Source organism: Typopeltis vanoorti, chromosome 8 (assembly GCF_054136105.1).
Source record: "Typopeltis vanoorti isolate ZY-2024b chromosome 8, IOZ_Tvanoo_1.0, whole genome shotgun sequence".
Lineage (NCBI taxonomy): Eukaryota > Metazoa > Arthropoda > Arachnida > Uropygi > Thelyphonidae > Typopeltis > Typopeltis vanoorti.
The window spans coordinates 127,848,556-127,869,237 of NC_143556.1; the positions used below are offsets into that span (position 1 = coordinate 127,848,556).

General features: G+C 35.4%; 1 protein-coding gene across 2 annotated transcripts in view; it reads left to right on the forward strand.

Moving 5' to 3' along the window:
- Sas-4 (spindle assembly abnormal 4) overlaps positions 1-20,682 on the forward strand; it is a 527,986-nt gene that overhangs the window by 498,448 nt on the left and 8,856 nt on the right. For both annotated transcript variants that reach the window (XM_090396928.1, XM_090396929.1), the window contains 2 exons: positions 846-1,041; positions 7,030-7,176. In XM_090396928.1, the coding sequence (XP_090253054.1) occupies positions 846-1,041; positions 7,030-7,176 (343 nt within the window). The remainder of the gene's footprint in view (positions 1-845; positions 1,042-7,029; positions 7,177-20,682) is intronic.

The following is a 20,682-nucleotide window of genomic DNA, read 5'->3' on the forward strand; positions in this document are numbered from 1 at the left end:
ATATTAATATGCTGTAGGTTTTGAAACCTTTTATATATGGAAATGATATATTAAAAATAAAAATAAAAAAAAAGACTGCATATCCCCTCATCTGTTGAAAAAAGAATATCACCTGGTTATTTCCTGCTTCCCGACCTCTTTTTTGTATTAGGTCAGCTGTATGAAAGAAGGAAATATACCTTTCGAAATAAAATTCATCATAATGAAGCATTTTTAAAAAAGAAAAAATACCATCATAGAGCCACAGTCCATTTTCTTAATGTAAATTACCCAGTGTTGGAAGTTTTTTCCCACTTGGTTAGACTATAAATTATATATTTAGTTTAATCCTTTGTCCAAGTGTAAGCAAACAAAGTTTGCACCTAAAGTATCTTCAGGACTGGAGAAACTCTTCACATCACTTGCCTTAGGTATCCCCCATGCATAGCATTATACATGGCTGCAAGGAAATGTGCTTTGCATTATGGGAGATACTAAGGCAAGTGATGTGAAGCTTTATCCACCTTTGCTACGAGTTGCCCCAGTCCTGAAGATACTTCAGGTGCAAACTTTGTTTGCTTACACTTGGATAAAGGATTAAACTAAATATATATTTAAATTTCCCAGTGATCAGAATACTAAAAAAAAAATTTTTTTTTAAATCAGTTTTTTTTTTTCTCTGTGTTGGTTTGTTAGTAATAATACAACAGTATTGTATTATGATAATATTATGAATAGACTTTTGGAATGCAACCAGTTTATAACTTATGGTTTTTTTTTGTCAACTTTTTTATCAAAGTTTTTTTTCCATATAGTAAAAAGCCATTTTAAGTAGAACAATATCTAATTATGTTTAATAACATTAGTGGCCAGGTGGAAAGGAATCATCCAAATGGGATGAAACATATATCATTTGTGGATGGCTCACATCGTATCATATATTGTGATGGATCTGAAGATACTCAGACTACAGATGGAATTATCTTTAGGGTTTCAGTAGATGGAACAGAAACAGTTGAATTTCCTAATGGAGAAACAGAAATACGCACTGAAGAATATAAGGTACAGTTCTTTAATATTTCTCATAAAGCAAACTTATTAGGCATATAGCTCATCTTTAGGTTTAATTAGATAAACAGCACTAGAATGAATTAAGCACCATTAATGAATCCAATATTTTGTCGCTGTCACAGAGTCATCTTCAGGATCAAACTGGAAGATCTGTCAATTGTGCACCTTGGTAAACGTAAGAAATGAAAAAAAGTTGTTTCACTACATGAAATACAAAGAAGGGAGGGGTTTTTTTTTAGAATCAGTAGCTGGTCTTAAAAACTAACCCAACCTCAATAAATATGGTTGTGTGAAACTGCCTGAAACATGGAAACTATATCTCTGGAATTTATCCCTAGGCATATTGAAATTGAGTGAAAGTAATAATGGTAGAAAAAAAAAAAAAAATGAAGGATATCAGTTCTGTATATGGTAATAAAAAAAAACTGATTGTATTCATGATGAACAGAACCACTGCGTAATGATAAACATTATCTAAGACAATTACATATATAGTATATGTTTAAGCTTAAGTGCTGGTTGAAGCTGGAATTAAAACAGTCTAGCAGGAATGAATTAAATGTTTGTTTGATGTCTCCAATATTTTGCTTGTCACAGAGATATCTTTGGTGATGCAATATAAGAATTGTAATGCAGACACAAACAACACAACAGAAATGGTAGTGATTAGACTGCTACTCTTAAGTCCTATTAGGGGTGTCCTCAACTTCATCCCTAGGTTGTCTGGACAACCTAGGGATTTATATAGTTTGGGGAAAAAATGTATAGAGACAATGTATAGGGGCACCTAAATTTTCTTTGCCTAGGGGCATCAGATACTCTCGGACTGGCCCTGTATCACACCCTATACCATGCAGTCCACTGTCTGCCCTATATAAACAAATTAGCTTAGTTCTGTGATGGTCTAATGTTTTAATCATATCCACTTTTGACTTGAACGTTTGGTGTAATGTTGTACGTTCTAGTATATAATATTGTGTTTCTGATAAATTTCCAGAGATTTGTACATTGTTCTTGGGTTTTATTATTATATTATTTCGGTGAATAGTGAGCTGTTTTCTTTTTTCAAATTGAATATAGATCAATTTCATGTAGGTGTTTTGATATGACATTAAAACCAACTGGTGAGATGAAAACATTCCGATTGTTTGGTCTTATGAATTAGATGGACATAAACTTTTGACATGGTAAACAAATTATCATTTGTTTACATGATAGTAATCCAAACTGAAGACATTTTGTATTTATGTTCATCACTTGTTTAAATCTTTTTTTAATGTGAAATAGCAAGGCTGTTTTTCATCATCATCATCATCATGCCTATCAAGGATTTAGGCCTAGTGTGGCCTGTTTCAGCCTTAGAAGTCATCGTTTAAGAGGACGTCCTGGTTTTCTTTTTCCTAATGGCTTGTACTTTAAGGCTTGTTTTGGTAATCTTTCTATTTTCATTCTTTGAATGTGTTCCATCCATTTATGTTTATATTTTTTAATTTTTTCTATTATTGATTCTTGGTTTAATTCTTTCATAATTTCTTCTTTTCTTTTGCGATCAAGCAGAGTATACTTTGCAGTTTTTCTCATAAACTTCATTTCTGCTGTTATTAATCTTTGTTTATCTTTTGTTTTATTGTCCAGATTTCAGGCTGTTTTTCATGATTTTTAAAATATTAAATTGCTTAGTTATCTGAAAAATTCCTTTTTTTTTTTCTAAGAAACTGCTTTGACTTCTTCACATGACAATTCTAAATACTCTGTCCTTCCATGTGTACATTACTCTCATAGATACATGTATATATATATATATATATGTTAAGAATACCAAGTAAATTTTTAAACCTGGTTTTACTCCATTTCCCAAGTAAGCAAACAGACAAAAAGTCAAGTTTGCGCCTGCAATTGATGCAAGTCTAACTGATCCTACAGGTAGTGCAAGATCAGGGCAACTCGTGGTAAAGGTGGGGCAAGCTCCGATCACTAATCTTAATATTTACCCTTAATGCCAAAACACATCTCCAAGAAGGGGATGTATGATGTTTTGTATTAAAGGCAAGGGGGCCACTACCCAGACCGGTTTCGACCTTTATTGAGGCCTCATCAGTGGGAGCTAGGCTAGAAAATACCAAGATTTAGTAATACAGAGCTCATAAGTATTTTACCAGAACAAGTTGCCATAAGGTGTTTTAACCTTATTAAATAAAAATCTCTGGAGGAGATATAAATGTGGAAAGTATTTTACCTTGGGTATAATAAATGTTAAGAATACCAAGTAAATTTTTAAACCTGGTTTTACTCCATTTCCCAAGTAAGCAAACAGACAAAAAGTCAAGTTTGCGCCTGCAATTGATGCAAGTCTAACTGATCCTACAGGTAGTGCAAGATCAGGGCAACTCGTGGTAAAGGTGGGGCAAGCTCCGATCACTAATCTTAACACTAATCAAGACTTGCATCAATTGCAGGCGCAAACTTGACTTTTTGTCTGTTTGCTTACTTGGGAAATGAAGTAAAACCAGGTTTAAAAATTTACTTGGTATTCTTAACATTTATTATACCCAAGGTAAAATACTTTCCACATATATATATATATATATATATATATATATTTATGTATAAATACACACATTAAAAAAAAATTAATAAATACAATTTTAATAACAATTTCCTATATTTTTGACATAGAAAGTTTATAATTGAGGTTGAGATTTGGATGATGAAAAACTTCAGCACTTTTTTGCAATGCCGATAAATCCAGCCTTGTAGATCAAGGGAATAATAACACTAACCATAGGATCCTTTGGAATAATGCTAAATATCTACATAGAAGTACCTACAAATTTGAACATCTCTTAAAAGAAAGTGCTGAAGTTCATCATCATGATCCCCAAATCTCAACTTCAGTGATGGACTTTCTGTGCCAGAAATATGAGGAATTATCATTAAAAATTGTATTTATTAATGATAATGATGTTGTGTTTTTAATCTCTCTTTCTCTCTCTCTCTCTCTAGAATGTTTGTCCATCCATTCTTAATTTTGTATCTTTTGATACTAGTGATACCAAATAGGATGACTTATGTGATTTCTAATTCTCCTTCCCTTGGTCTGATTATGGGTTCTGCTCTTCCATTCAAAACACCTTCTCCAACTAAATAACTAAAATAAATCTTGGTGGAATAAAGACTTACATCCACCACCCACACAAACTCCCAATGACCCAACAAGTATGCAAAATAGTCTGGGAAAAAATAATAAATTTAACATATCTTGAGTGGCTCATATTAAAAATTCCAGCTTCACACTCAATGTACAGTGCAGTCTGCACCATCTCTTAAAAATTTAAAGGACTGGTTTGAATTTGAGACCTTAAACTGGATGTGTCTAGGAGACATCATCTGCATAAAGTAAAGAGCCAAGTTTGTATCTCCAGTTCTAATATTAGATTTAATCCACTTTCTTTCATAATACAATCTTTGTGGATAATAAGAGTAGAGATAGTGTGCACCCCTGTGTTGAACCTAATTTTACATTAAACTATCCTGTATTTCTTCAGTTCTAACTGCTTACAGTAATGAACAAATTAATCTGAACAAGCTGAATTTTCATCAAGCTTTTGGTTTGGTTTTAGTTTCACTTCACAATAGTTTTGGTTTACTGTCATCTAGGATGTTTATTAATAGTGTAAACAAGTTGATATTCGTAGTATACTATTCATTTCATATAGCGATAAAATAGATACATCTTTCAAGAAAGCATTCAAAATGTACTCTTTCTCGGTGCACATCCATGACTCAAAGAGAAATTGTCAACGAGTGTAGCATTAGTTTGGGTACTGTTAATGCTATTTTAAAGAGGTGTAGGGAGATGGGTACTTTTTTTCCTAACAGAAAAGGAAAATGTTGGTGTAAAAGAAAAACTACACTTACTCAAGATCATTTACTAATTAAGAAAAGCATAATGAATCCAAGATTGTCTTCTGTAGACTTAAATAGAGACTTCACAGCTAGTGGGATTAATGTTTCTGACATGACAGTCCATCGAAGATTGTTGGAAGCAGGGAGGACTGCCAACAGACCAAAAAAGAAACAACAGTTCACAAAGGCTATGCAGAAAAAGAGGCTCCAGTGGGAAAAAGTGTACAAAGATTGGACTGTTGAGAAGTGGAAGAAAGTCATATTCTCAGATGAGAACAATTTCTTTGTCCAAGGTACTTTGTCTAAGTACCCAATGTTCCAAACTCAGTGGCTGAGATGACCTCTCCTGCCCACCTTCAAGTTCAACATCCAGCTAAAAAGATGTTCTGGGGTTGTTTTACACATGGCGGTCCAGAATCACTTGTGCCTGTTGATGGTATGATGAAAAATGACCAGTAGATTAAAATATTGGAGAAAAGAGTGGTCCCACAGACCCAGAAAAACAAAAATCTCATCTTCCAACAGGATCTCACTCCATGCCACACTTCAAAAAAAGTGAGAGTTCCTCAAAAATCATAACATCCAATTGCTTCAGTGGCTAGGTAACTCTCCTGACATTAACCTAAAAGAAAATTTGTGAGCCATAGCAAAAAAGGGACTTGGAAAATTAAATTGTGATACAAAGGATAACTTAATACAATGCATTATAAAAGTATGCTTTCAAGATGCAGAAATAAGAAAACTGTGTTCTACGTTGGTAGGGCTCATTTCTAAGCAAATTAATGAACACATAAATTATTAGATAAAGCTGGAGTTTAATTTTTGTACTTTATTTTCTTGTGAAATTCCTATTTCTTTTTAAGATGTGAGTGTTCAGATTAATTTGTTCGCTTATGCAACTTAAATATGGATTATGTATTGCTCTGTATGATGTTTGTTTACCTTATGCAGTTGTAGCATTCTGATAAGCTTATCTCTGGAGACCTCCTCATATGCCTTTTCCACATCTACAAAACTTGAGTACAGATTTCCATCTTGGTTGGGAGATGAATGTCATAATCCGGTGTGAAACCACCCTGCTTATCGGAAGCTTGAAGAGGCTTGAAAAATGTCTGTTTGGTCTCTAGAGTGTGGTTTCTGGATTGTGTAAAAAAATAAATGTACAAAAAGAAAAGAAAAGAAAAGAAAATTTATAAAAATGGGGGGGGGGGGAATATCCTCCCTAGCCCGCCCATGGTACAAAATGTACTATTAGTCTACAAATAACTTTTCGTGGGTGGGAGCAAGATGAAAAATCATTATTATGTTCTCATGATTTCGCAACTGTTTATTGTAAAGTGAAAATATGATCTTAACAACCTCTATTTGGCCTCAACCTAGTTTTTCTTTTCTAAGTTTCTCTTCCACAATATTTCTTAGTTTCTTCTTAATTAAGTATGGCTGCATAAATCCTACCTGAAACACTTAGTAGAGAGCCATAGTGAAAAAGGGACTTGGAAAATTAATTCATCTTGGCTCACAAATTACAGAAGTTCCTGTAATTCTCTCATTCAGCTTTATTTCCCTTTTTATAGATCAGAACTATGAGAACTCTACTTTAGTCATCCAGAATTTGACCAGGCATTCTAAATTATACAGTGTAGATACTACACAACTTTTATATCTCCATATTTGAGCCTTTTTCTGGTTAAATATCATCTACTTCAGCTGCCTTTCCACATTTCATGCTTTTGGTAACTTTTTCTGCATCATGTATTGATTTGCACTTCTGTTTGCATTCCTCTTGAAGTCCTCAGAAAATCAAAAATGGAGCTAGTGTGTGATTAACCATTAATCACACTAGCTTGCCTACTGGTAGATGTCGTACTGAGATTTTATTGATTTTTGAGAACTGTATTACCTGTTCATTCTGAAATCTAACTGATCATTCTGAAAAATGAGTTGTCTATAGTGGACTGCTATTAATAGCTGAAAATTGGCTGGACTTCTTTGTTAAAGGGAGTTTTATCTAGGCTAATTAAGATCCTGAAAATACTCTGCAGTATAATTTTTATATATCTTTGTTTTCTTTAGAAACGACATTATCCTGATGGCACTGTAAGGATTGTGTACAGAAGTGGACGCCAAGAAACAAGATATGCCAGTGGTAGAATAAAAATTAAAGATAAGGATGGAAATCTAGTTGTAGACACCAAACATCTTGTACAAAATAATTTTCAGGTAAATTGTGTTTTTACCATTATTTACTTTGAGGGGGGTGTGAGAGCAATTTCATTTCACTTGAAACAGAATTTGATATGAAGATTTCAAATATACCTGGTAAAAATTGAAGTTATTGGTCAGAATAATTGACTGATATTGATCATAAAGGCTTATTAGAAATTAATATCAGTTTCTGCTCAAATTATGTATATATCATGTTAATATTTTTCATAATACCATATGAGTTATGATATTTTTCAGTATTTTGTAAAAACTAGTGTTTCATTTATATCATAAATTGCACACTACTACAACTTGAAATACACATATCATCTCTATCCACAACACCATATACTGATATGCTATAGATTTTTCATCCTATGTTGGAATTTGATATCATCATCATCATTTCTTAATATGTACTTGCATTTGGTGTACAGAAATATGACAGTATATTACCCACCTGAATTTTTCATTTACTAACTTCCTACCATCAATTTTTCTTCCAAATATTACCATATCCTACATTTTGGTCTTTGCAGTAAACTGCAGCATTTCCATATAGAACTTAGTCTTTCTACAATCTTGGAATCAGACCCTGTTTTGCTAAACTGGCCTCTCCTATTCTTTTTAAATATCATACTATACCATCTAAGGTTAGCTCTGCCCACACATTGTTGTATGACAAATTTCTTTCTGAAATCTTCATTTTTAATGTAATTCTACCAATGATTCCATGTATTCACTCTGTTGAATTCCGAAAGAACACTCATACTTCCTGATCCCTAAGTTAAAATAAAAATAGTTTAAGCTTTGTCATACAGTAGCAAAAAAAATTAATCCAAATGCTCACATTTTAAAGAAAAATTGGAATTTTGCATGAAAATAAGTACAGAAATTAAACTCCAACTTTATCTTATAATTTATGTGTTCATTATAAGTTCATATAAGTATAAGTTCGTTAATTTGCTTAGGCATGGACTCTACCAACGTAGAACACATTTTTCTTATTTCTGCATCTTGAAACCATACTTTTATAATGCATTGTATTAAGTTATCCTTTGTAACACAGTTTAATTTTCCAAGTCCCTTTTTCACTATGGCTCACAAATTGTCTTTTGGGTTAGTGTCAGGAGAGTTACCTAGCCACCGAAACAATTGGATGTTGTGATTTTTGAGGAACTCTCAATTTATTTGAAGTGTGACATGAAGCGAAATCCTGTTGGAAGGTGAGATGCCTTTCTGGATCTGTGGGACCACTCTTTTCTCATACCGTCAACAGGTGCAAGTAATCCTGGACCATCATGTTTAAAACAACTCCAGAACATCTTTTTTTTTTTTTTAGCTGTGTGTTTTGGAGCTTGTTGAAGGTGGGTGAGTGAAGTCCTCTCACTCGCTGATTTGCAAACATGAGGTACTTGCTCTCCTGGACAAAGAGCAGCTCTCATCTGAGAATATGACCTTCCTCCACTTCTGAACAGTCCAATCTTTGTACACTTTCGCCCACTTGAGCCTCTTTTTCTGCATAGCCTTCATCAACAGTTGTTTCTTTTTTTGAACTTATAATGAACATGGGCAGTCCTCCCTGCTTCCAACAATCTTCAATGTTAGAAACATTAATCTCACTAGCTGCAAAGTCTCTATTTAAGTCTGCAGAAGACAATCTTGGATTCATTATGCTTTTCTTAATTAATAAATGATCTTGAATAAGTGTAGTTTTTCACCCACATTTTCCTTTATTGTTAGGGAAAAAAGTACCAATCTCCCTAATTCTCTTTAAAATTGCATTAACAGTATTCAAATGTTGCCCACTCATTCGCAATTTGTCTTTGAGTCATGGATGTGTGCTGAGAAAGAATATATATTTTTGAACTCTTTCTTCAAGATGTCTCCATTTTATAGCTACACAAAATGAATACAACACTATGAATGTCAACTTGTTTACACTATTAAAAATGCACAACTCTATTAATAAACATCATAGAATCAGTTAAAACATTCATCCTCAACCAAAATAGTGAAACAAAACCCAAACTAAAAACTTTAGAAAAATTCAGCTTGTTTGGATTAATTTGTTCACTAAACGTTTTTCAACTTGGTTATACTATAAATTAAAGATGCCAAGAAATTATATTCTTGGTTTAATTCTTTATCCAAATGTAAGCAAACAAAGTTTTGGGTGTGAAATAACTTCATGACTGGGCAAGTTGTATATATAGGCCAGTGACTACACATTACTTGCCTATTATAAAAAAGTATTTATCATAGGCCTAGAGTAGTATTGTGGTGCAAGAGAGCCTGATGGTATGAGGAGAAAGAAAAGACAGATAGATAGTTTGAGAGCTAGAGAAAAGGCCTCAGCTCTTTTATATTATCATATAGTCAAAGCTATCAGTTTTCCTTTTCACCAATCTCATACAGATGAACGACAAAAGACCAATCGAAACTAAAGCATAAAGGTGACTGATACCCAGGTGGTTAGCCTTATCTGAGTCAAGTGCCTTGTGTTGGCATTCTCTGCCATGGATTGCTCTCCAGTCATCCCTTCAATTGACTATAAGACCACATTGAATTAAGAGGATGGAACTGTTTAAAAAATCTCTCATAGCAAAAAAAAACCTCTCGTAGCAGAATTTTATCTGCTACGAGAGGTTACCCTGGTGAATATTGCATATTGTGGGTGGTCTACACCACCTAGCCAAAAATTTGATATCTCCTAGAAAGCTTCTTTCTGAATACAAAATTCATCTGACTGAACAATAAAATTTCCACAATAGAATATTATAAAGTATTTGGATGTCATATTGCTGGTTTTCAAATCCATGTTTCTTTCTAACCTTCCATAAATGGTATTTTAATTTATTAATTATCATTGTCAGACATACAAAAATATATTGGGAAAATTTGGAGAAAAGAGCAAACAAATAATAATGGCAAATACCTGTTGGATTTCTGCTCAGGACATGGACTGGTTATTACTAACACAATGTTCCAAGATAAAAATGTGCACAAATTCACATGGAGAGAAGATGCAAGGAATAAGATAAGTCTCATTGACTATGTTATCCACTTTTATATGGAAGACTTTGAGCAATGAACTCTAGAGTCAGCGTGCCTAAAGCCCAACATTTGGCTCAGATGCGTCGACGATATTTTTGCCATTTGGCTCCACGGCCGTGAAGCACTAAATACATTCCTTAGCGACCTGAACAAACAACACAAATGTATCCAATTCACCATTGAAATAGAAAAAAACAACTCTCTTCCATTCCTAGACACACTTGTCACACGTCTTCCTTCAGGCCGTCTCTCTTTCTCAGTCTACTGCAAACCCACACACACAGGCCAGTACATACACAAAAATTCTTATCACCACCCAACACACACAAAACTAGGTGTCATAAGCACCCTTAAACACAGAGCTCAAACTATCTGTTCATATGAACAAGCTCTAAACCAAGAATACAAGATCATCAACCGTACATTTATGAAAAATGGATACAATAAAAAAACTATTCACAAGATTCTCCACAGAGATACTAGTAAAAACAAAAAAGATTTCAAGAATGCTATTGCCATACCTTATGTTAGAGGCATTTCTGAAAAAAATAGACAGAACACTACACAAATACAACCTCAAAACCACCTTTAAACCCCGAACAAAATTAAGACACCTACTCAGTTCTTCCAAAGATCCTCTTCCACACCTAGCCCACCCAGGGGTATACAAAATACAATGCACATGTAACCTACCATACATAGGGGGGAAACAGGGCAAACCATCCCAATTAGGAAGGATGAACATAAACGACACATTAAATACCTCTATTTTGGAAAAACCAGCCTTTCTGACCACGCACTCCAAACATACCACAGAATTGATTGGAAAAATATCAAGTCCCTACACCGCACCAAAACCTGATTCGAGAGGAAATTAAAAGAAGCATGTGAAATGCTCAAACATAACCCAAATCTGAACAAAAATGATTGCCTAACCATTCCAAGAATTTGGAGGATCCATCTGCACCCTTTATAGCAACCAGAACAAGCCAAAGAAAAATTCTAATACAAGAAGATTGTTTCCCCCCCCCCCCCTCCCTTAACATTCAATAACAACTTGAACTGTCCAAATCCAGAAGAATCTTAGTATATGAGTACTTTAGCAAAGTTTATTGTAGTTTTGTTATTTATTTAATTTATTTATTTTTTTTAACTTTTATTTTATTTTATTTTATTTAATTATATCTAGAGGTCAGGCTAAAAGAAAAGATTAATTAACAGTGTAGATTTAATTTACCAGTACAGAGTGCAAGAGCATGTAGCTTAGTTCCCTATACATATGTATGCTTCTGATGATGACTTCAATACAGGGGTCGAAACATCAAATTGTTATTTTATTAATTATAAGTAAAATAATCATTTCAACACATGTGTTTTATGTCCCTAAATTCGGAAATATCAAATATGACTATGTTATTGTTGATAGTGATGTTTTCTCCCTGGTGTACAGAGGATTTGAAATTGGAAGTGATCACCATTTAGTCTTGAGCAGGATAAAATTGAATATCATACTGAAAACAAGAACACATAAGAAAGTTTTAAAGCGAATAAAAGTTGAGCAACTCTCAGATGTGAGCTGCAAACTAAAATACAGAAACATTATTGAAGAAAAAATGAAAGAGTTTGAGAAAAGGAACCAAACCTTGGAGATTCATTGGCAATCCCTGAAGAAAACACTGATTGATTCAGCCAGAGAGGCATGTGGTGAAGTTGTCAGCAAGGATAGAAAAATCATAACTCCATGGTGGACACAGGAAGTTAAAGAGGCAGTGAAGGAAAAGAAGAAAACATATCAAAAGTTTTTCTCTAAGAGCACAAGCTGGCAAATAAGTCAGCTTGTGCTCTTAGAGAAAACAGTGACAAATGTAAAAAAGTCTAAACACTGTGTAAAACTAGCTAAACAAAAGTCATGGGAAGACTTTGGCAAGAACATAGAAAATAAATATCAAGAAGGTGGCAAAATATTCTGAAAGTTGTTGAAGAAACTCAGAAATGGAAGAAAGAGTGTTGTAAAAGGAATTAGAGATGATAAAACATGAAACAGGAGAAAAAGATATCCTTGAAGTATGGAGTAATTATTTTGAAAAATTGCTAAACGAAACAAGCAGTGATAGCACAGCAGTAAAAAACACTCAACAGGCACACAATCAGGAATACATATCCATATTTGAAGTAGAAAAAGCCATCAAAGTCTTGAAATGTGGAAAGGCAGCAGGAGTAGATGATATTGGACCAGAAATGCTCAAGTATGGAGGTATAAAAGTCTTACAGTGGCTGCACTACATTCAGAAAGCCTGGACAGTGGGACGAATTCCCGGTGATCAGAGTAGAGCTCTCATAGTACCCATATATAAAAAGGAAAATAAAACGGAATGTGAGAATTACAGAGGTATTTCCCTACTGAGTGTTCCTGGCAAGATTTATGCAAGTATACTTGAAAAACTGTTGAGAAGAATTGTGGAAGAAAAGCTTGGAAGAACAAAGATTCAGGCCAAATAGATGCTGTTGGGATCAGATCTTCAATTTATGACAAATAGTAGAGAAAGCATAGGAATATAACAAAGATCTATATTAAGTTTTGTCAATCTGGAAAAGGCATATGATAAGGTGCCAAGAGAGAAGCTATTTAATACGCTACATTTATATGGTGTCAATGGAGCATTATATCAAGCAATACTTAGTCTTTATTTGAGTTGTAAATCAGCAGTTAGGATTGAAGGAAGTACAGGAAGATGGTTTAATGTTAAATCTGGTGTGAGACAATAATGTATATTATCACCTCTGTTATTCATTATCTATATGGATCACATTATGAAGGAAAGTGGTATTAAACATGATATCAAAATTGAAGTTAATGTCAGCTCTTTGCTTTATGCGGACGATGTTATACTTCTAAATAAATCTGCTACAAGTTTGCAAGATTCCCTGACTAAATTGAGTAACTGTTGTAATAGATATTGTACAAAGGTCAGCAATAAAAAGATAGAGACAATGAAAATAGTTAGAATCGTTGAAAATGTCAACTGCGTTGTGAACGGAGAACCTGTGGAACAAGTAAAACATTTCAGCTACTTAGGCACGATTTTTAGTGAAGATGGTAAATTAAATATGGAAATAGACAACAGAATCAACAAAGCTGGTATGGTAGGAAATCAATTGAATAAATTCATATGGAATAAGAGAGAAATTAGTCAGAACACTAAATTAGCTGTATACAAGACAGTGTTCAAACCAGTTTTAACTTATGAATCTGAGAGCTGGGTCAGAAGTAAAACACTTGACCAAAAACTAGAGACCGCATATATGACAGTCCTGAGAAAGATTATAGATGTGAACAGATGGCATCAATGGCAATATCATATTAAAAAACGAGGATATTAGAAAGAACTTGACATTGTCAGCATCCAGGAATGCGTTAGCAAAGCTAATCTCAGGTGGTATGGTCACTTAAATAGAATTGGCGAGGAAAGCTTAGCAAAACAAGTTTTCTCTGCCAAGTTGGCAAGAAAACGACCCAGAGGAAGACCAAGATAGAGGTGTATTGATACTGTACAAAGTGCCTTAGACGATAGCAATATAAGATGTGATAATGTTGGCGTCTTGACAAGTAACAGACTGATTTGGAGGAAAATTGTAGATAGGAAGTTAGTAATGATGTAAATTTTTCATGTAGTACTATCATATATACATCCTGTACATCCCTTGAAGGTACATGGCAGGAATTTGATGATGATGATAATGACATAATTTGATTTTTCGACGATTCTTTTATTTATGTTAACGTAGTAATTTTTATTACTTAATTAATAATTAGTTTTTAACAACTATACTTACAACTAAAATAAATAAAATATAAATAAAACGAAACCATTGCATTTCCCTATCATACTATAATTCAAATTATTAAAAATAAAAGAATAAAATGCATGCTACGGCGATTGCTTTATTGTTTTATTGTGTATATACCAGTGTTTTGGAAGCTGGTATATATTGTGTCTTATTCGTCTTAAAATGTTTTAAGACAAATAAGATAGATAATATCTATCTTTCTATGTAAAAATATAAGATAATGTGCCATGTAAGATGTATATGTAAGATTCTAAAAATGTCATATTTTGCTTTTGACTTTTGCAATATTCGCTGTGCATGTTTTGTATTGAATATAAATAAAATAAATATTATAATAACATATGTCTGTGTTACGATTTTTTTTTCAATGGAGGTTAAGTCTTGTTACACGTGCATGCGAACAACACTTAACCTCCTTACTGACCTAGGTGAATGAAACAGCCAGACCATCATTCTTATACAACGGAATGATACCATTCCGTTGTATAAGACTCTGATCAGACCACCTTAGACTATTGTTCTCAGATTTGGTCCCTAGGATTTGAAGGAGATAAATTAACTGTGGAAAGGGTACAAAGGTGGATAACAAAAATGGTTTCAGGACTTCAATGTTAGTTATGAGGATCTGCTGAGGGAATGTGGACTGCAGAGGTTCGTGGATAGAAGGAGAGGTGATATGATTGAGACTTTTAAACTGTCGATAGGTGGTTATAGGGTTGCCACTGGGGAGTTCTTTCGCTTGGTTGAACAGCAGGAAGGAGTGATGACAAGGGGCCACCCTGGAAGTTACAAAAGGAAACTGTGAGCAAGAGGGTGAGGAGTAGTTTCTTTGAATGGAGGGTGGCTGAACCATGGGATGCATTGCCTGATAGAGTGGTGAGAGCGAGAACAGTCGATGAGTTTAAGGAGTGGAATGATAGACTTTGTGTTTCCTAGGAGGGGACCTCCCACGATGAGTCTTGATAGACTTAGTGTTTCCTAGGAAGGACCTCCCGCGATGAGTCTTTTGACTCCATGGAGGCCTGAATAATAATAATAAAAAATTGTTCATTAATTCTTACTGGCCAAACTGCTATATTGATAGAATAAGAGATAACTCTTTGCTGGTAAGTACTGACTCCGATTGAAAATTTTCTTCAAAATACTCTTGATTTGTTTCATTTACTTCCTTCTCTCCTTTACATTATTTTGATGTTCTTCATTTTCACTTTCATCTCCTCCTGATATTGATACCAATGTTTCGCTTTCATTCTGAGAAGTTTGAGATAGAACTTCAGTTCTATGAAATTCTTCACTTCCTTCATTTTCAGAAGAACGTAAGAAAGACAAAATCCCCCCCTTTGACTATTTAGCTGTTTTTCCTTTTCTATGAGTCATTTTCTTTTACTAGCTCAAGATTCAAACTTTCTTGGCATCATTATGTGTATTATACTATCTAAAGCTAAATTAAATTAAATTAAAACCTAAAAGAATACAAAAATAGAAACAGTAGTAGTTTTGTTAAAATAAATGAGTAACAATAAAATAAAAATAATAAATTCATTGAAAAATATACTCTTACCAACTGTAACAACTACTTTAACCATATAATTAGGTATATACGCTTGTATGCTGCTTTACAAATACTAGCCAAATAACAGTAACTAAACTATCAGTTGTTACGCATGCATGCGAACAACACTTAACCTCCCTACTGAGCCAAACCATCCCAGCATTTTTCATGGATCAAAACTTCATCGACGTTCTACCTTTTTTTATTCAATTACTCCCCTCCACCTTTAATTCCTGAACGGCAGTTTTAGAACCATTAACGGATTAACTATGTTGGAGTGACCTTTGTGTCATTTGTCTTTATGTGTATTGTGTTACTTGGAATTTCCTTTACTGTCCTATGATATATGACACTTTTTTTGCTACACAATTATGTAAAACGTGTCTCTTCCCGAAAAATAAGAATGAATTTCACATGTGTAAAAATAATCGACCTTGAAATGACCAGAGATCAGCCTTTGTAATGAATCTGTTTAGTAATAGTAAATTTGCTGTTTTTTATTCTTCAAATCAGTGCAACGAACAAGACAACTTCATGTTCTTTCACTTTACTGACAATATACAAGAATTGTTTTTCGTAAGTTTTCAAATGTTTGTTCAAATATTATGGTTCTTATAATATTGGAGTCTTGACAGATAAGAGATTATTTGAGGAAAACTATTGTTAGGAAGATAGTACTGTATGAAAAAGTTACACCGTTACTATCATAATTATCCTGTACACCCATCCTGACGGTACATATCAGGAATTTCATGATGATGCATTCATTTTCCTTTCAAGCATTCCACTTTCCTCAAAATAGTGATTATTTATTCTGAATATGTATCATATCACCTCAAGCTGATATTCTCTGCCAAGTTCTTAACTGTTGCTTTTACAGTAATAATATCTGTAATAAGAATCATTAATGCATGGTTTAACTATGTGCATGTATGTCTGCTAAGGCAAGTAACTGCAAATGACAGTTAATTGGACTAAGAAATCCCACAAAGAGCATGGATGTTTGTACAGGGTGTCCCAAAATTCACGCAAGATTTAAATTTAGCGCCATTTGTGCGGTAAAGTGTTGCCAATGAGAAAAAAAAGACAGCGTGACAGCTGACAGTTCAGGGTTATTAAAAATGACCACACACACAGCGAAGGGAGTTCATTGAATGGATTATGGAACAACAACAAGTGGATGCTTATTTTTCGAACAAAATCATCTTCAGCGATGAGGCTCATTTTCATCTTGATGGCTTCGTTAATCGACAAAATTGTTGCATTTGGGGTTCAGAAAATCCACGAGTGATTGTTGAGAAACAAATGCATCCACAATGTGTCACTGTTTGGTGCGGATTTTGGGCTGGAGGCATCATTGGTCCATTCTTCTTCGAAAATGCAGCTGGTAAGGCAATAACAGTTAACGGTGCTCGCTATCGCGACATGATAATCCAGTTTTTTGTGCCTAAATTGCAAGATATGGATGTGGACGACATGTGGTTTCAAGAAGATGGTGCCACATGCCATACAGCCCCGAGAAACAATTCAATTACTGCATGAGTCATTTTCTGGTCGTGTAATTTCCCGTTTTGGTGATCAGAATTGGCCGCCCAGATCATGTGACTTAATGCCGTTGGACTTTTTTCTTTGGAGTTTTTTGAAGTCTAAGGTTTATGCCAACAAGCCCACGACCACCCACGCCTTGAAGGAGGAAATTGAGCGCTGTATCAACGAAATTCAGCCACATTTATGCAAAACGGCCATGGAAAATTTCAACAAAAGAGTGCGTATGTGCCAGCAAAGCCGTAGAGGCAATTTACCCGATATGCTATTCCATGCATAACCCTATACTGTATACTTTATGAATCAATAAGAAATTACAATTTTTAATTAAAAACCTGTGTTTTCTATCAAAATTACTTCTTGCGTGAATTTTGGGACACCCTGTAAAACCCTACTCCAGACATGCTATATTCAAATTTTATAAGGCTTATTAAAAAATTTAAATAAAAAATTTACATTTCATTTTATTATTTTAACAACTCATTGCTGGAAGCCATCTGTTCTCTTTTGCAGGAGGAAAAACCCAACTACTTCTGCTTGAGATCAGAATATTGTTTGTTTGTTTTTTTCGAAAAAAACAAAACAAAACAATATAACGATTCTTTATGAGAAACGAGCCCAGCAATTTTCTAATCTGATTTTTTTATTACATAATATCAGAGAAACTTAGTGTTGTGTTATTATTATTATTACTTCTTCTTCTGCAGCTTCTCCCACTTAAGTGGGGTCACTGTTTGTAATGAGTCTCCTCCACACCTTCCTGTCTTGGGCTGTCACCACATCCAAGTTCTTCATCTTCAAGTCCTCTTCTACCAGCTCCCTCCATCTCTTCTTTGGCCGCCCACGCTTCCGCCTTCCTTGCACATGCATCTGCATGACCCTTCTTCCCACATATTCGTCCTCATCACATGATCAAACCATCTCAGCCTCGCCTCCTGTATTTTCGCTCCTAAGTTCGTAACTTTCGCTGTTCCCCTGACATAGTCATTTCTCAGACAATCCTTTCTGGTCACACCGCACATCCACTTAAGCATTCTCATCTCTGCTACTTCCATCCTGCTGATGTTATTTTTCCTCAGGGCCACAGTTTCTATAACATATGTCATAGCTGGCCTCACTACTGTCCTATAAATTTTGCCTTTCAGATTGATCGGCACCCTCTTATCGCATAACACTCCAGCCATCTCCCTCCAGTTCCTCCAACCCGCTTGTATCCTGCATCCCACTTCCTTCTCAGCTCCTCCATCTTCTTCCACTATTGAACTTGAGTATCTAAAGTCTCTCACCTTCCTGATGACATTTCTTTCCAGCTCCAGATCTGTCTCCTGGCTGCCGCCACCCACTGCGCAACACATATACTCTGTCTTACTTCTGCTCAGTCCCATACCTCTCTCTTCCAGTACTTTTCTCCATCTTTCCAGTTTAGTTCCCGCTTCTTCTCTTGAATCTACACACAGCAAGATGTCATCTGCATACAACATTGTCTAAGGCGCATCTTCTCTCACCTCCTCTGTTACCACCTCCATCACAATATTAAACAGAAACGGACTTAATGCTGACCCTTGATGCAAGCCAACTGTTACTTGAAAACTTTCTGTCTGTCCCAAACAGGTCCGAACACTTGTCTTCACGTTTCTGTACATTTCCCGCACCAACCTGACATATTTCTCCAGCACCTTCTTCTCCCTCAGACACCTCCAGACGTCTTGCCTTGGCACTCTATTGTATGCTTTCTCCAGATCAATAAATACCAGATGTAGCTCCCTTTGTTTCTCTCGATATTTTTCCATTATCTGTCGTAACCCAAAGATAGCATCTGTTGTTGATCTACCAGGCATGAAGCCAAATTGTTCCTTTGCAATCTCCACCTCCTTCCTCAATCTACCATCAAGAATCCTTTCTAGGATCTTCATTGTGTGGGACATCAACTTTATTCCTTTGTAATTTTTACAGTCTTGTGCATCCCCTTTACCCTTGTAGATGGGAACAAGAGTACTCTCCCTCCATTCCTCGGGTATATTTTCCTGATGGCAAACTTTCATGAACTGGTCCCACAGCAGCTCTTCCCCCAGTGCCTTCCATGCCTCCACTGGAATTCTGTCGGGGCCCACCGATTTTCCATTCCTCATCCTCTTCATGGCCTCTGTCACTTCCATTCTACTGATGTTCTGCACCATCCCCTCAGAAAGCTGCCCATCTCCTCTGTGAGTCCTTGCATTTTCCTCATTCAAAAGTCCCTCAAAGTATATTTTCCATCTGTTTCTTATGTCCACATCCTTCCATAATACTCTTCCTTCAGGATCTGCCTCACATGTAAGATGTCCTTTGCTGCTTTATTTCTACATTTCGCTAGTTGGTAAATTTTTCTCTGTCCTTCCTTTGTTTTTAATTGATCATACAGATCTTGATATGCCATGGCCTTCGCCTGTGCCACAACTCTCTTGGCTTCTTGCTTTCTCTCTTTGTACACCTCTCTGTCATCTTCCACTCTTGACTCATCCCACTTCTGCTTTGCCTTCCTCTTAGCTGTCACTGCCAGTTGTACATCATTATTCCACCACCAACCCTCCTTCTGCTCTCTAATCTTTCCAGATGTCTCACCAAGCACCTCGATTGCACAGCTCAGGATTACTTTTGAATTATATTTCCACCAATCTTGTACACTTTCCAGTCCATCTGAAATCCTCTCTAACACCCTCTCCCTAAAACAATTCCTCACACTCTTCTCTTTTAAGCGAAACCACTTAATTGTCTTCATCCCATGGCATCCAGAAGTTCTTATCTTCGATCTTATTTTAAAGTCTGCGCACAGCAGTCGGTGTTGTTGTGCTACTTGATCTGTTGGAATTACTTTACAATTTGTCACAACCTTAAGATGTTTTCTTCTAGTCAAAATGGAGTCAATTTGTGAGCTGTTGTTACCACTCCTAAATGTTATCAAATGTTCTTCTCTCTTGTAGAAAAACAAGTTCACAATTGCCAGATCAAACGCTACTGCAAAGTCCACAACCCTCTCTCCTTCCTGGTTTATCATTCCCACTCCGTGGCCACCATGCACCCTTTCACAGTCTCTATTCTGTCTTCCTATGTGCCCGTTCAAGTCTCCTCCGACAATCACCATCTCATTTTCTTCCAATTCTCTCATTTCTTCATCTAACACGTTCCAGAACTCATCTTTTTCCTCTGCTGCACAACCAACTTGCAGGGCATATACACATAATACGACCACCCGCCCTTCTCCAAGACCCAATTTCATTCGCATGATCCTGTCATTCCTTCTACCCACGTCCAGTACTTCACCCTTCATTCTGCCACACACCACAATTCCTACACCATTTCTTCCCTAGTTATTCGCTCCAAAGTAGAACAATTTATATCCATCTCCCAGTTCCTTTGCCTTTCCCCCTTTCCACCTTGTCTCCTGCACACATAAGATGTCCAACTTCCTCTTCCTCATCATGTCTGCCACCTCTCTTCCCCTTCCAGTCATGCTTCCAACATTCAGTGTTCCCACTCGC